General features: G+C 39.2%; 1 protein-coding gene across 1 annotated transcript in view; it reads left to right on the top strand.

Moving 5' to 3' along the window:
- The window catches only part of LOC126388997 (X-linked interleukin-1 receptor accessory protein-like 2), a 542,632-nt gene that overhangs the window by 84,403 nt on the left and 442,652 nt on the right, over positions 1-15,577 (top strand). The window contains exon 2 of the mRNA XM_050042414.1: positions 8,949-9,060. Within this exon, the coding sequence (XP_049898371.1) occupies positions 8,970-9,060 (91 nt within the window). The 5' untranslated portion in view covers positions 8,949-8,969. The remainder of the gene's footprint in view (positions 1-8,948; positions 9,061-15,577) is intronic.

A 15,577-nucleotide genomic window follows, 5' to 3' on the forward strand; every position in this document is an offset into this window, starting at 1 on the left:
TTTATCCACTATTTTACAGCCACAATAGTAGGGACGGAGAAAGCTACGGTGGAGCCTTTGACATAAGCACAGGTTTACCTTGCTTGGATGTGTTTGGCCAGTGAGCCTGCATGCTCTCATGTTTACCCTAATTGACAGGCACACAAAGAAACAGACTTTAATGCACTGATCAGGAGTAGCGCTTTCATGGTATTTCAACGAATTGCGGGACCTGCAGTTTATTTTTTGACTGTCCGCAGGAAAGTTAAAACCCCCTGCTTCCACAAGATTTGTTTCGGGTCCTGCAGCACCTGCAGGATCCCAAACCCAGTACAGTCCTCTACCTTGCACCTGAACTCCTTTGCTTTTGGGCAAAACCATCCCTGTACAGAGTACAAAAATACACACACACACACACACACACACACACACACACACACACACACACACACACAAAATACACAGCCTGTAGCAGTTGCATTAGGCCTCTCTGTGTTTCAGACTAAAAGGTTCAGAAAGTGGATCAAAAACCCCTCATACACTCTTCTTTCTCCTTTAATGTTACAATGACTCTGTGTGTGTGTGTGTGTGTGTGTGTGTGTGACATTTTACTGTGTGACACACAGTAAAAGCATACAGATATTTTGTACAGTGTTTAATATGTCTTAGGCCCTACTTGTCCTCATCACCCTGTTGTGTCCCTATACTTGAATTGATTGGTTTGTAGACGGGCTGTTGTATCCTCTCTCTCTCATCCTTTTGGGAAATAACTGAGAAGTGTCTGTGAATTTTTGTAAATTTTTTCCAACACTCTTTGCAAAATTGTTGGACCAAATGTCAAACATTTGGTCTCCTCTCCCCATGTGCTATCACGGCTCCTTTTGTTTTGTTGCATTGTTTTTCCTCTTTCTAGTTCTGACTGTTAACCATTCCCGCTTCAGCCTCCACACTGTGAATGGGAAACACAGGAGAGACTTTGTTTCTCCTCCCAGGGCTCACTGTTGATGTTCACTTCAGGGCTAACCCTATTACTTTACCTAGCAGTTGAGAGGCAAGAAGCGGAAGACTTAACTTGGGTCTTGAAGAGCTGCGGTGTTTTTTCAGGGACAAACTGGAACCTACACTATTCATTTACTACACGGTACATGTACTAATTTCTCCTCTGCAGGGGCGTAGCAACAAATTCTGGGCCCAATGCATAGGCAGTCTCTGTCGGGCTCCCGCCCTTCCTTTCTTGACCTTTTGAATTTTTTTTTTTGACAAGTCAGTTTATTTACTTAACCTATTATTCCTTTCCTTTTTGGAATCCTGATTTCTCTGGGAAAGACATGGCAGTGTTTATTAGTGCCCTAGCAGCATAAGTCACTGAAGTGGCATAAGTTGCGTTTAGAGACAAATCCTAGTGCAGGGGGAGACTAAGGCCCAATCCCATTTCTTCCCCTTAAATCTTCCACTTGGTATTGAGTGCCCTTGTTTGTGAGATAAACCTTGATGAGGGAAGTGAGAAACATTAGGGTAGAGATCTTTCCTTAAGAAATGAGACACTTCATGCAAATCGGCGTGGCCATCGTGCAGGCATGCGTCACGCGTAGTAGCGATGCAAGATACTGGTAGTCATTCAGGTTTGAAAATGCCGGCTCCAGCGCTTGTGTTGTGGCGTATGCTATGTTTATTCTTCTCTGTCTGATGAATCAATAGAGAAGAAATGCTGAAAACAGGAGGCGCCTACGACGTCTTCTAGTTCTGATCGATTTTCTTCGGGTAAGTCGATTTGTTTAAATATTTTGACGCTGTGTTCAGCTGAGTTGCTGATGAGTTTACGCTACTCCAACCATCTGTTGTTTGTATGGCCTACATTCCGATCGTACAGTAACAAATTGTTTTCCAAAATTTGCCTAAGTTGCTGACTTCGCAAGGTGTTCTGGGAAATTTCATCTTCCACTTCGTTGAAAGTGTGGGCTGGGGCTCCCTTGGAATCTAGGGCAGGTTTGAAGTGTTGGAAACCACTTCCACTACCTCAATTCTGTTTTGGGACACCACTAGCCTAAATGTGAATGCGCACAACCAAGTGCAAGTGGGCATTTCTAGGGGAAGTGTGGGTACTGGGACAGACCCTAAGCCATTTTGCTCCTTTAATGAGTGATAGGGGCCCAAAAAGCCTCCACTATTTTTAGTTACACAAAGTTCACTCTCTAAATTGATTTATTCGTCCAATTTTGATTTAGTTTGACACAAATTACTTAGTAATCAGAACATTTTAAACAAACCAAACTTTTCAGTTCAGGCTTTTTGAGGGCCCCCTCTCATTGGGGCCCTGGGAAATCAGTCCCACTTTTCCCTCCACTGTGATTCCCCTGTTCCTCTGCTTTGATCACCAAAACACTCTCTGCGCTTGCACTACACACTGAGCTAATCCTTAAAAGAGCTATGCTACTCTTTTACCATGAGGATAGCTGGCTAGAACTTCCTGTAATTGGTCCAAGAGTCAAAACCATCCCAAAATGTTTTCATACTAGATCTGAACCAAACCATGGTTGGATTTGATCCAGACTGAGACCACTTCTTTTTGAAAGATCAAAGTTTGGCTCTTTCGTCTGGACCGTGGTCCAGGGGAGGTTTCAGCGAGATTTTGTTTTGGATCAAACTTTAAAGTTTGGACCAAACAAAAGGTAGTTGTGAAAAGGCCCCAAGTCTCCTTTGTCCTTAAGTGTTCTTTAACAAGACACTGAATCCTTACCAGCTCTGTGGCGTCTGTTCTGTTACTGACCCTGAACGTCTTGTGGAGGTGGCAAAGGAAAATATACATTTCCTCACGAGGCTTGATGAAGTATCCTATTCCTATTTCGAGGTGTTTATGTCTCAAAAACTTAAGGTCCTGATGCTGACCTCCATTGGTTTTTCTCTCTCTGTTTATTTTTTTGACTTTTCCAAAAGAACCTGATAAAACTACCCACATATGACTGACTCACACTTTGATTTTTCTCAGTGTTGCTTGTCAGAGTGCTTGTCTCAATATCTTTACCTGAAGACAACAGCTCAATTTAGCTTCTTCTGCTATAGTATAACATAACCTGACACAACCTGTTTTTTCATCTGATGACTGGAGACTGTGAGGCCAGAAAGGGGCAAAATAAAAACAAAGAAAGTGTCAATCTACGGGTCTTGCTATGTCTGGTTGGTCCCATGTGCCTGTCATAACATGTGAGGAGCCAAAAAAGCCCTAAAATGTTATGACTGGATGTCTAAATCTTTTTTACAAGCCAAAACAAAACCCCATTATGTTTTGCTTTTTCCTTTAATGTTGTACTTTATCGTCTCATAAGACTTTTTATACGGCACTGAGATGGTTTTAAGAAGTCATGAATATAGCTATCCAAAAAATACCAACCAGTTCTAAGCTATTAGTAGCTAAAGTGAATGATTCACACTGCAGACTTTAATTGTGATGAGCTAACTACATTAGACTTTACTTTCACACATCTCACTTATACATTTCAGCTTACGAGATGGTTCATTAGACGAAAAACACATTACCATCTTCTGTGTATGATTTCCTTTTATTTTGTTCACGCCAAAAAAAAAATAAAAATAAAATAAATAAATAAATAAATAAATATATATATATATATATTATATATATATGTTTGACCATTTCATGTATAATGTCGCATTGTTGTGGCTGCACNATAAAAATAAATATATATATATATATATATATATATATATATATATATATATATATATATATATATATCTTTCTTCATGATGTCTATGCACAGTAGTCCACAGTAGCCTCATTCCCCTCTCATTCCCCCTTCTGTTGTGTTTGTTCTGGAATCACATACATTTTCAGAATATGGCTTACTTTTGACTTCTTTGCATGTTAGTGGACAGTGACAATCAAATGCCATTGTTAAAGTTCACTAAGTTGAAATATTACAAACAGCAGTTTAAACTGCAGGAGCAAAAGCTGCCAAACGCTATTGGTTCAGTGTGTGCAACAAATGTGGAAACATGATAGCTGGGTAATTAATGTTGGATATTATTGGCAAGTCTCATGTTGTAACTGTCTTGTAAAAGCAAGAGATATGAATCTCACCCTGCAGCCAATCCTGCACAGTGGAAAAAGTACAGCCTTGACCTACTTTTATTTTTTATTTATCGTAACACTTCTGTTGGCACAAATTGGTACTAAAGGCAAAGTAGTAGGAATTTAATTAAGCTAACAACAGTTTTTTATGCTACAATTATGTGTGCAGACTGCACCAAGACAGGAGGAAGCATTGCTTTTTCATTGGCCACACATCCAATAGGCATTAATAACACGGCTGAAATACATCATACGTCACTTTCCTTGACTTAAAGTCCAGCGGAATTTACATTTAGTCATCCCTACTTGCAGTCAGAAATAATGTCAGTGTATTGATAATGTCTTTAAGTAGTTCTTTATAATTAAAAGGAAGTAAAAACAGGCTTTGGGAAAATATTAGAAATGCCCCTCTTGCTCTCAGCTGACTGGCAGGCTGAGCCTCAGGAGGCAAACAAGAGACAAAAGTTCACATACTTGCACTGTAGTGAACAGGTCATGGAGAGACAGTGTGTTGTTAGTGCTATTGAAGAGTAAGGACCACACCAGCATCTACATGGACTAAAGTGACATCCGCAGATGGGTTACATGCTGTTTAATGTGCTGCAGCTAACCAGCTAATTAGCTGTCTAACGTTAGCCTCCAGCTGATGTTAGCTGTGCACTTTTCCGTGGTGAATGCTTGGTGGCTCCTTCCACAAGCTAAGGCGCAGGACAAGACGTGTTAATGAAGGAAACTTTAGCAGGAAAGCTAATGTAGGATGATGTTCAAAAGTCTTTTGCTCTTGTGTTGTATGGCCGGTTGTTATTTAGGCCGTTAGGCAGACAGGCTATGATAGAACAGTGACATTGCTGCTGTATGAAAAGATTTGACTGGCTGTATGGAAACACTCTTCTCCATCTATGTAGATGGACAACTGACAGTATTCAGAGAAATTACTACTTAGATGGGGCACCATGATAAAACCAAAAAATTTAAAATATAAATGTCTTCTCATTCTTGAAGGAGAACAGAGGACATGGGATTAACAACAACATCAACACAGCAGTGAAAGTGCTTGATAAGTTTTTGGGTGTAGGTGGTGCATTAGATGTGTCATTGTCAGGGACATGTTATTATAAATATTAGTTTACTGGGGCACCTGCACAAAATGGAGCCATCATGACTATCAGTAGTTGCACCTCTGTGTTAACTGCTGTGACAGGTCTGTTTGCTATGACAAAGGTCCATTGGCTGTTTTGACGCATCAGAGTAGGAACAGCACAGGTGCAAACAATACCACTAACAATGGCTGAATTCCATTTAGCTGCCTTGGTTTCAGTGCACTCATAGGTTTACTGCGACTTATCTGTGCTTTTCCTACTATGACGAGACAAAATGTTTGCTGTGAGAAACTTCTGTTGTGCGTTATGGCTTTGATCTTTACTCAGCCAATTAGAAGTGGTTGCTGGACTGTAGTGTTATTATTATCATAATGATGATTTGAACTGCACCTGTGATGCTCTCAAGATGATGAGGCACCACGTACTTGTAGGCTACTGGTATAAAGAAAGCGTGTGTGCTTTTGGATCTTAATCAAGAGCTAAAATGTTGAAATATATTGTGCTTTCAATTACAAGTGATGACAGGAAAGATGCCTTGAAAGCCAGAAGAGATGAGTCATTTCCAACTGGTAGTGGCAACATCATACAGTATCCTTCATCATATTGTTGTTCTTTCAACTTTGTTCTCTGCATCAATTTGCTCCCAGTTTTAGATCCACATTCCATCAATTCATTGCCCATCTTCAAAGGCAAATGACTGTGCCTCACACATCTACACCCTACTAGGTTTTATCATCAGCTATCCCACTGTTCATGTGAATCAAATGTGATTTCAATCAGCAGTCAAGCCGGAGTTTGAGTCCCCTTTATTGTCACATGTATGAAAAATACAATGAAATGACTGCTGGCATGGCTAATCTTCTTCTTCGATCTCTCTCTGGTTTAGTGTGTGTGTGTGTGTGTGCGTGTGCACATGCATACACTGCAGTTTGTACACAGAAAGCATGAGAAAATCTGATTGTGTTCTATCAATGTGATTTCACATGGCTGGCTCACATTGCTGGCTCAAAGACGGCAAATGTGTGTGTGTGTGCCCCAAAGCTTCTGCAGCCTTTGTATTCATGGTCTATGGTCAAATCTAATTTAGTTTCTGTATTTTGAATTTAATCAGTTGAAAAAATAGATGTTTTCAAAACCCCCACCAAACCGGTGTTTCAGATCAATATAAATGTTTTTTTTTTTTCATCTGTTCTCACTGTCATTGTTGTAATAAAGCATTTTTCACTTTTTAAACATATTGGCTCACACACAACGAGATTTGGGGTACCCTATTTTCTGTATTCTTGTCTTTTCATTTGTTGCTTATTAAGACTGAGGGATACAAACAGACATTTAATCATGAAACCAAATCAAAAAAAGACAAACAGTGTTGCTCCAATCCATAAAACAGTGAGATCTTTACAGTATTCATTGTTTTAATGTTAGCTCATGCAAGAAGGTAGCTCCCAAAATAAAAACACCATCTGGTTCTTTTACTCCACCTCCACACGGCATCGACATGTATCCTGGCTAACACGCATTCTGATGAAACAGAGTGAAAACACCTAATGGGTAGATGAACAACACAATACACTGATTAGATAAGGTAGTATTTTTTTCTCTGTGTGGTTAGCACAAAGCTTTTTGGGGTTTTACGAATTTTCCGTTGGCTACCAAACTGTCATACTTAGTCACATATACTGTAATATTACAATTACTATTTAAGTGTCTCTAATTTCTTAGCTTTTGCAAATGTCAATGTCCTCACTCATAACTTGGTAATTATATTTTAGCACAGTTAAAACTGCTGTGTCTATCTAAGGAGTGCCCTATTCTCCTGACGTGGTCACCTCACACTATGATTTTCTCATGGATGCTTGCAATAGCGGTTGGGTGCTCAGGTGCTGGGGAATCGGCATCCATGGTGTAATATATATATAAAAATCATGTCAAAGTTATCCTTTCCAATATAACTGTGATTCATGATATGATCCTGATAATCATCAAAATGTGCTTACAACTCTTTAAATGCCACTAAAACATAGGAACTGCTTCATCTTACATTTGTTAAGGAACAAATATTTTTATTGCATCACAGATAGGACATGCATCTTTTTAGTAAACATCCTTTTCTAGTGAAACACAAACAGCCAGGAGAAGCCAGGCTTTCAGCTATTTGAAATGTCATTATATCATATCTTTAATATGAAATATGCCAATGCTTGATGAAGATCTTTTGCATTCTTTGAGGGTAGTGCATACTGTATGCAGCCTGTTTTAGAGCTGTAAACTTCTGGGTGGTTGGTTGATTTATTGGTTGTTATGCTCTTGCCTGACCAAATTCTCATTGGTCGACAGTCTCTGGAAAATGGCGTTATTCAGCACTTGTAGTGTGGCTGGCGGCAGTGATGAGTGCAGCTCAAAAGTTAAAGTTTTTTCAACTTCGTTTTTATTTATTTATTTATTTTTTTGAAAACTGGTAAATAATCACAGAAGACTTTTTTTTCAGATTTTATTACTATGCATGTATTTTATTAAATCTCCAAAGGGACACTGCAGTTCAGGTCTGGATTACAAAGCTTTTGAAAGGGAAATGTTTGCTCCGACGCCCTTGTTGGAGTGGCAGGATGGCTAAGGTTAGCTTCTGAGCTAAAAATAAGTCTCTCTGTCGCAAGCAGCATTACAGAGATGTTGTGTATGATATAATTTACCCCAAGGTTACTCTACAGTGTTCAATATATCAGACTTTTCTCTTCAGTCCCATTCTGTGTTTCGTGATGAGAAGGACTGGCACAAGCAGCTCAGGTGGAAAGCCTGACAGAATATTACATTGGAGGTCACTTTTATTTTTCACTCGAGACATTCCATTTGCTTGAACACAAAGTTTAATTGCTCTGGGCAAGTGCTAATGTCGAGCCCTGTGACAGGGAAAAAAAGGGCTTTGGTGGACACATAATGTTACCAGGTGGAGTGCATTCAGTGCACTGTGGCTAATTTAGTTAATCTAGATATAACGTGCAGTTCTTTCCCGATTGACCAATTGATTGGTCGAAGATTAGGTTGAATTTCTGTCGACCAAGATTTTCTTTGGTCAAATACAGCCTTATTGTTGGTTTCTCAGCAGTCTCTTTCTGTGCTGCTGGACATGATATTCATGATTATGCCAATAAGGGGAATTCACCCTGTGAAGGAAGTAGCATAAAGAGTGAAAGTTCATACAGGGAGGCAGGTTGGGGTGGTGGATGGGTCAAACAAACAGGACATTTTGTAAGGAGACTGGTGTTCGTGTCCCATGTGAATACAAGTGGACTTGAGTTATTTTAAGGTACATTGTCGTGATGTTTTTTTTCCCCCTAAACCTAACCTACTTCATTTTGCATTAAGTGCGTAATGGGATGATGCCCAATAATATTTCTATTTCTAAACCTTACCTACCTGTGCAACTGCAGGCTAAGTACATGCTTCAGCTGAGTACCGAACATAAAGGGGTGATTATTGGGGCACTGATTTGTTTGATATCATCTGAATTACAGTATGAGGATTTGTGTGTGACTTGACATTGCAGACTGCTGTTTGCACCCCTTCTCGAATCAACAAGAGTTCAACTTTCCCCAAAGCTTGTAACAATCGTGAGGGGGAGAGAATTCTGATTTCAACACACTGTAATGGTGTCATTATAATTGTGTTTACAGTATGTTTCTAGATACAGTCTGAATACTGTGTGCTTGTTATTGCCAGTGAGAATCAGACTGATATGCTATCTCTAACACTTTGTCCCCACTGTGTCTTGTCTGCTGAAGGTGCCAGTGGAGAATAGAGAGATGAAGACTTTATCCCTCCTCTTCCTCGTCCTCCTCCTCCTCGCCTCGGGAGCTTGTGATGGCGTCAAGTACATCTCTAAGAGGAACTCAGGTAGGATGAACAGCCTTGGTGTTTGTAGTCTACACTTGAAGCCATGTCATTTTGCAGAAAATGAGCCTTTCTGTGCTTGAAAGTTCTCAGGCTTTATCTTTTTTTTTTTTTTGAGGTTTTTGTCTCACTGGTATTTTCTTTGTTTTTGTGTTTCACTGTCATCCTTTTTCATTGCCAACACTCATCTGTCTTTTCTCGAATACAACTATAATAATACCCCTTGTCTTTTCTCATACTACTACTCCTCACTCTTATTTCTGTCAGATATGCTCCCTCTCTCCTTTCCCAACAATTTTCCCCACTGTTGTCCTTTCTGATACATTGTTATCTCTTTAACTTGATGAAATTTATATGTACTTCTACTTTGCTCAAGCCATTTCTTTCTTTTTTCTCCCCACAATCACCACCTCTGCCTTTCTCAGATAACACTACTCTCCAAACTCTATCTCAGAGCTCAGATAGCTGTCTTTCTGTTTCCTTTCTGCTCAGGGTGTGTAATGATCAGCCCGTCTGACCGCTGCTGTCATTGTTGCTGCTGTTGGGCTCATTTGTGTATCAGTGGCCAACTGATGACAAATGTGCTGATGGTCTTTATTCCAGTTCGATTTGTTGTGTTTCACTAATCAGCTTGACAGAGAGACTTTGACTTTGGCTATTGAAGTTGGCACGGTGTCTCAATAATGCTTTGTATGATACTGTATAGTAAATGCGCGACATAGAGGTCAGCTATACATGCAGGCTTTAACATATAAGAGTATTGTATGTTCGTTTCATGCAGCCTTTATATTTGCTCAGCATGATTCGTGTTAGACAGAATATTTGTTCTGCAGTTTTACAAGTGGAGGTTCTGTAATTACAAATATTACAAACAGCATTTATAATTTTATTGCCATGCTCCCCTGCCAGGTCCTGAAAGTGATAAAAAAAAAACACAGAAAATTACTTACTGACATTTTAGCAAACTCAGGTCATCTAATTATAACAATCCAGTTAGAATTGATTCCCCTGTAATGTAATCCTGTCTCACTATTTTGCTGGCTTGTAAGTGAGAGTGTGGGTCCTGGTGGTTTAATCGAGGGAATTTGAGGGCAATCATATCAATCCTGTAGAGATCCTTTTGTAATTACACACACAGCATCTTAAGAATTACATCACAGGGCTTCAAAGAGCTACTGTGAAAATAACTAAGTTCCAGTTGGGCATTACAGGTCCTGAAAGCTCATTTTTTCAGTCAGCTTCTTGAGACTAGAGATGGGAGCCTACATGAACACACAGTTAGAACAGTTTTGTTCATTTTAGATTAGAGATTTGCATATTGATGTTTTCCTCTGTCGTCTTCTTACTGATTTTAGGTGGGCGGGGCTCAGTTGACAAAACGCACTCCCATGCACCAATTTGGATTGAGCAACATGTGATTCAGAATCTGATTACAGTCAGTGTGTTCTTGGATACTGTCAATAATATCGCACACAGTTCCGAGTCATTAAACTCCTAGAGCAACAGTTCAGGATTTTGGGAAATACGCTTATTTGAGAGTGAGAGTTAGAAGAGAAGATTGATGTCACTCTCAATTCTGTACAGCAGATATGAAGCTACAGCCAGCAGCCGGATCTGTCAGCTGAGCATAAAGACTGGAAACGGGGGAAAACAATTTTATGCATCCATGCAAAAGTGACAACAATCAACCTTTTTTTAGCTGGACAAGTTAAGAGTCCAAACAGTTACCGTTCCTGGCCAAGAAATAGTCCTGCACATAACCCAAGTCAAAAGTGTTGTTTTTACACTTTGGTTTTTCTATAGATTAGACAAGCAGGTTATAACGTTACCAAGTAGACTTTGGAGGTGCTCGGAGGATTTCCCTGTTTCCACTCTTCATGCTAAGCAAAGATAACTAGCTGCTGGCTCCTCTTCAGATCTACAGTACCAACATGAAAGTGTTATCAATCAAAAGTTAAAAGGCATATTTTCTAAAATGTCAAACTTTTAATCAATAAATACCATAGTTTACTTTAACTTCTTGCACGTTAAAATTGCCCAAAAGGCCTACCCAAGGCACACCCAAAGTACATTGAAAGTTGTTCTTGAACCCTTTAACCTCTCTAACTCCGCTCGGACGCCGGCGTCCACGCTCCCTCCCTCCTCTGTTAAATGGTATCTCACAGGCGCACTACGTCATCAAACCATGTGATGTTTGGTATTGCCGGATTCAGGAAGCTGTCAGCTTTTCAAAAATGACATCGTTTTTCCTTTATTTCTTATGGATTTTGCACCAGAGCAGCCTAAACACACAAAGTCCAAAATTGCGATGAGTGGTGACAAGTCATGTCATGCCGTTTTTCGAGGGGAAAAGTTAAAGGATTACTTGTGATCTCATGTGGAACTGCGAGTGGAGACTTAGATCTTTTATAAAAGGTAAGAGTCTCACTCCTACCACTATTTTTGGCTGAGATATACCGTCTAGAAAGTGGGATCACAACTTTCACGTTTCATATGGCTTTATTTGGTGATATTTTATGGTGTTTCTGTGTCATAAACAACATCAGCTATCATAATCACACCTGATTTCAATAAGGTACGATGTCTGAAGCTGGCTGAGTGTTGTTTGATCACTGATAGTACTGTTTTGAAGCCGAGTGAGCGCTCTTGTCATTTGGAGCTCCGCCTGGATCTTTTCATGGAAAAAACACTGTAGAATGGTCATACTTTGAGCAATTCTCTTCAAATTTGAAACAAATGTTCATTGATAGTGTGCCTACAGCCCCACAGTGTCATTTACCTGCTCAGATGAAGCCACAAACAGTTATTAATCGTGACAATCATTTTTTATTTTTTATTTTAGGCAAAATCTTTTACTGACTTCAGAGACCCATTACTCTGTCTCTGTATCACCTAGAGTGTTTCTGACACTTTCACAAGAAACTTCAGGGAGTTTTCTTTCTGACAAGATCTCATACATGCATGTACGCAGAGTGGTTCAGAGGCTACAGTCATTTTAATTTGGGTATGTCATTTCAGGCATTTTTGCTACAAAATGGGGGTGGAGTGCAAGATTCACATTTGCAGAAAATGAATATTTCACATTTTTCAAAGGGTTTGTCGAGGTGCTAAGAAAATAGGTTAAAACCAAGAACTTAATGTATGATGAAGAATGAAAAACAAATCAACAAAGACAGAAATGTCCATTTAAGACCTTATTTTACGTAAAATTACTTTTAGAAAATCTAAATTTATAAGAAAGACAATATTAAGACATTTCCTTTAAGACAATAAAAGAGCCATTTTTTTTTATTATTTATTTATATTTATAACGGTTTATGTTGGGGAAAAAAAGCTGTTTAAGCTGCACATTGTTGTGTAGGGAATTTCATTGGCTGTAAACTGCTTGCTATTGGCTGTCTTCCTAGCGCAGGCCCTTCTGTTTAACACAGGCTCTCATCGGATTTCTGAAAGGTTAATTACTTGATAGTCACTTATTTTGTCATCAATATTTAACTTCATAGAGAAATTTTTGAAATTTGATTGGGCAAAAGAAACACATCACAACCCATTAATGATCATTTCATGTACTGGCAGTAGTAAGACATGTTACGTAATTTAGTCTTGTAGGGAAGTTTGTCTGCCAAAATGAGGTCAAACACCGGGGTCATCTACAGAACAACAGCCCTGCAGCAGGCAGGGGATTATTGATTCATCCCATAAGAATTATGTGACTAAACTTTCAAACAACGATGATATGGACCAGAAAAGTGATGAATTTTTAATCAGACAAAAGGCGATGAGTATATGTAATGCAACAAAATTTTATTAAATGTGTTATTATGTCAGACTAAATTGGACTTTTGTAAAGCTTACTCAGGATGGCTTTCAGAGTGTTCACTGTACTTTCTCAGTCTCATCTTTTAACTTTCTCTGCTCTCACCTTTTTCTTTCTGCATGTCTGTGTCTCTCTCACACTCAACATACTGACCATGTGGGCGAGCTGGTGGGAGTTTGCTGTGCATGTGTGCACGTTCGCTCGCAGGCATACCTGCATGTGTAAGCGGTCCGCTTCATGCCATATTGAACAGTGACTGTGTGTGTGGGTGCTGCATATATCCAGGTTTTAAGTGTATGTGTGTGTGTGAACTCCCTAAGTGCGCTTCAGTGTATGCTCTGTGGATGTGCGCTCTCCTTCTGTGTATGTGTGTGTGGGAGAGGTGTGCACAGAGCAATTATGTGATCAGAGCAGAGCCAAGCGGACATTTATGTGGGCGACCGCTACAGTCAGCCAAAGATAGGCTGTTAGATCTTTTCTGTCCCTCGCTGCTTATGTGTGTGTGTGTGTGTGTGTGTGTGTGTTTAACTGGACACCATATGGATAGGAACTACCATTTCCTTTTGTCAGTCTCCCTGCTGTGCTTTGATGCAGCATCCGCTGCAGAAAAAAGTGGACAAATTGTGATGAGACACAGCAGAGACAAGGGTGGTGGAAGGTGAGGAGAGTGAGAGTTAAGTGATGTTTAAGCAGATCAGCACAAATATAATAAACAAGTTTGAGCTATAGAAAAAAAATACAATGAGAAAGTGATGATATATCTGATCTCTGTAAGAAACTCCTTACTTTAGAGGTCAGCTGAGTAGACACAGCTGTTCAGTTAGACTAACTTTACTTAAATATACAGTGTGTAAGATTAAGTGAGTTGTGCTGCTGAGATGCTGTGGCTCAAACACCCCTGGTAAATGCTGTGATGTCTTGCCAGAAACACCCAGGTTTGGTGCCACAAACACTAGTGGAAATGCTGCTAAGGGTCGCCAAAGACAACCAATGTTGTTGTTTGTGGGTTTTGAACAATAGGGCAGGCGTCTCACGTAGGTGACATACCATCTACCATTCCCTTCACCTCCTGACAAAAAAGTCTGCACATATTTTATGTCACTCTAGAAACGTTGATGTAATAGGTATGAAAAGTGCACACGTAACGTATCTGTGGTTTGCAGAAACATACAAAGCAAACATTTTCTTCTGGCGACTGGGCTGGTACGTATTATCAACCCTGAAGCCGGTCAGGTTCAGTGCCTCGCTCAAGGACACTTAAGCAGGGTTGAAGTTTACTCACAAGAGTTTCATCACACCGGCATCTCACACTTAAACACCCTGATACACACAAATACACAAATTCATGAGCGTTGAATGGACATCTTTCTGTCATCTGAGAGACAGACATGCAGACATGTTGACAACCGTTCATCTTCCAAATGGAGGATGCATCATGAAGAATGCATATTATAACTTGTAGTAAACAAGCTGCAGAATAAAACCTATTCAGCCGCGTGCAAGATGCAATATATGCTGGTGATGTATTGCAATTGGTGAGCTAGATCAGAGTAACTAGTTGAATAATTATATGAAGAATTTATTCATTTTTTCCTCTTTTCCTCTCAAGCCTCATTCACACTCCCAGTGTGCTGATTATTCCATAATAGTGATTCATGTTGCTGCTGCAGTGTACATTCAATACATCATTTGTTTGAAATATTTCAGCATTTTTGTTCCAACTTCTCAGTTACGTCTATATCTGATCACACAGTTCAGTCTGTTGTTATTTATCAAAAAGGCTACTGTGTGAAATTCTGTCAATCTTAAGGCAGAAGTTCTGTTTCCAGTTCAATTTGAAAAGTTGGACGTCTAAAGTTGTGTATTAGGAGGTAGTGACACTGAATTCCAATTAGAGGCCACATGCAATCAGACGGTAGCACTTAGCAAAAAGGTACTTAAAGCCGGTCGCATTTATCTTATGTTGCAGACATACCAAATGAGGAAAGATCGTGTGCATATATTACCAATATCTAATTTGCACAGATGATTATCTTCGTTAAGATAATGACTTTTCTATTAATCCAGGGCCCAATAATAACTGCAGGACTGTTTTGGGATGAGGGCTATTTGTGATGCAGGGTTGGTTTTGTGAAGCCTATTTAAACCCTGATTAAAGTGTAAAAGGCTGTATGTATTTTAAGGTTATGTCCAATGAATGTCCAGCCTGAGTTAAATACACTCAATATATGAAATATATCCAAGACTATTTTACCATTTTATTCAACTACAATAAACTACTATTTAGTTTACAGTTTGCTTCACAAATGTAACATGTACCTCTTATAAAAAGTAAAGTGATAGTTAACTGTAGTAAATGATTACTATCAGCAAATTATGAAATGACATTTGATGATGTTCACTATGTATTAGTGGTGCTATGATTTATGACATTTTGACAATTTATTGTTGCACACTTTGTAACATTAAATGTACTATTAAGTTTTTGTTTAATGATTTAATGATGGTTTGTAAAATGAGATTATGCCTTAATCATTAATATATACATTATAAAGTATATAATATACAGTGGTGTGAAAGTGTTTTCCCCCTTCCTGATTTCTTACTTTTTTGCATGTTTTCCACACTTAATGTTTCAGTTCATCAAACAAATTTAAACATTAGTCAAAGATAACACAAGTAAACACAAAATGCAGTTTTTAA

Source organism: Epinephelus moara, chromosome 4 (assembly GCF_006386435.1).
Source record: "Epinephelus moara isolate mb chromosome 4, YSFRI_EMoa_1.0, whole genome shotgun sequence".
Classification (NCBI taxonomy): Eukaryota; Metazoa; Chordata; class Actinopteri; order Perciformes; family Serranidae; genus Epinephelus; species Epinephelus moara.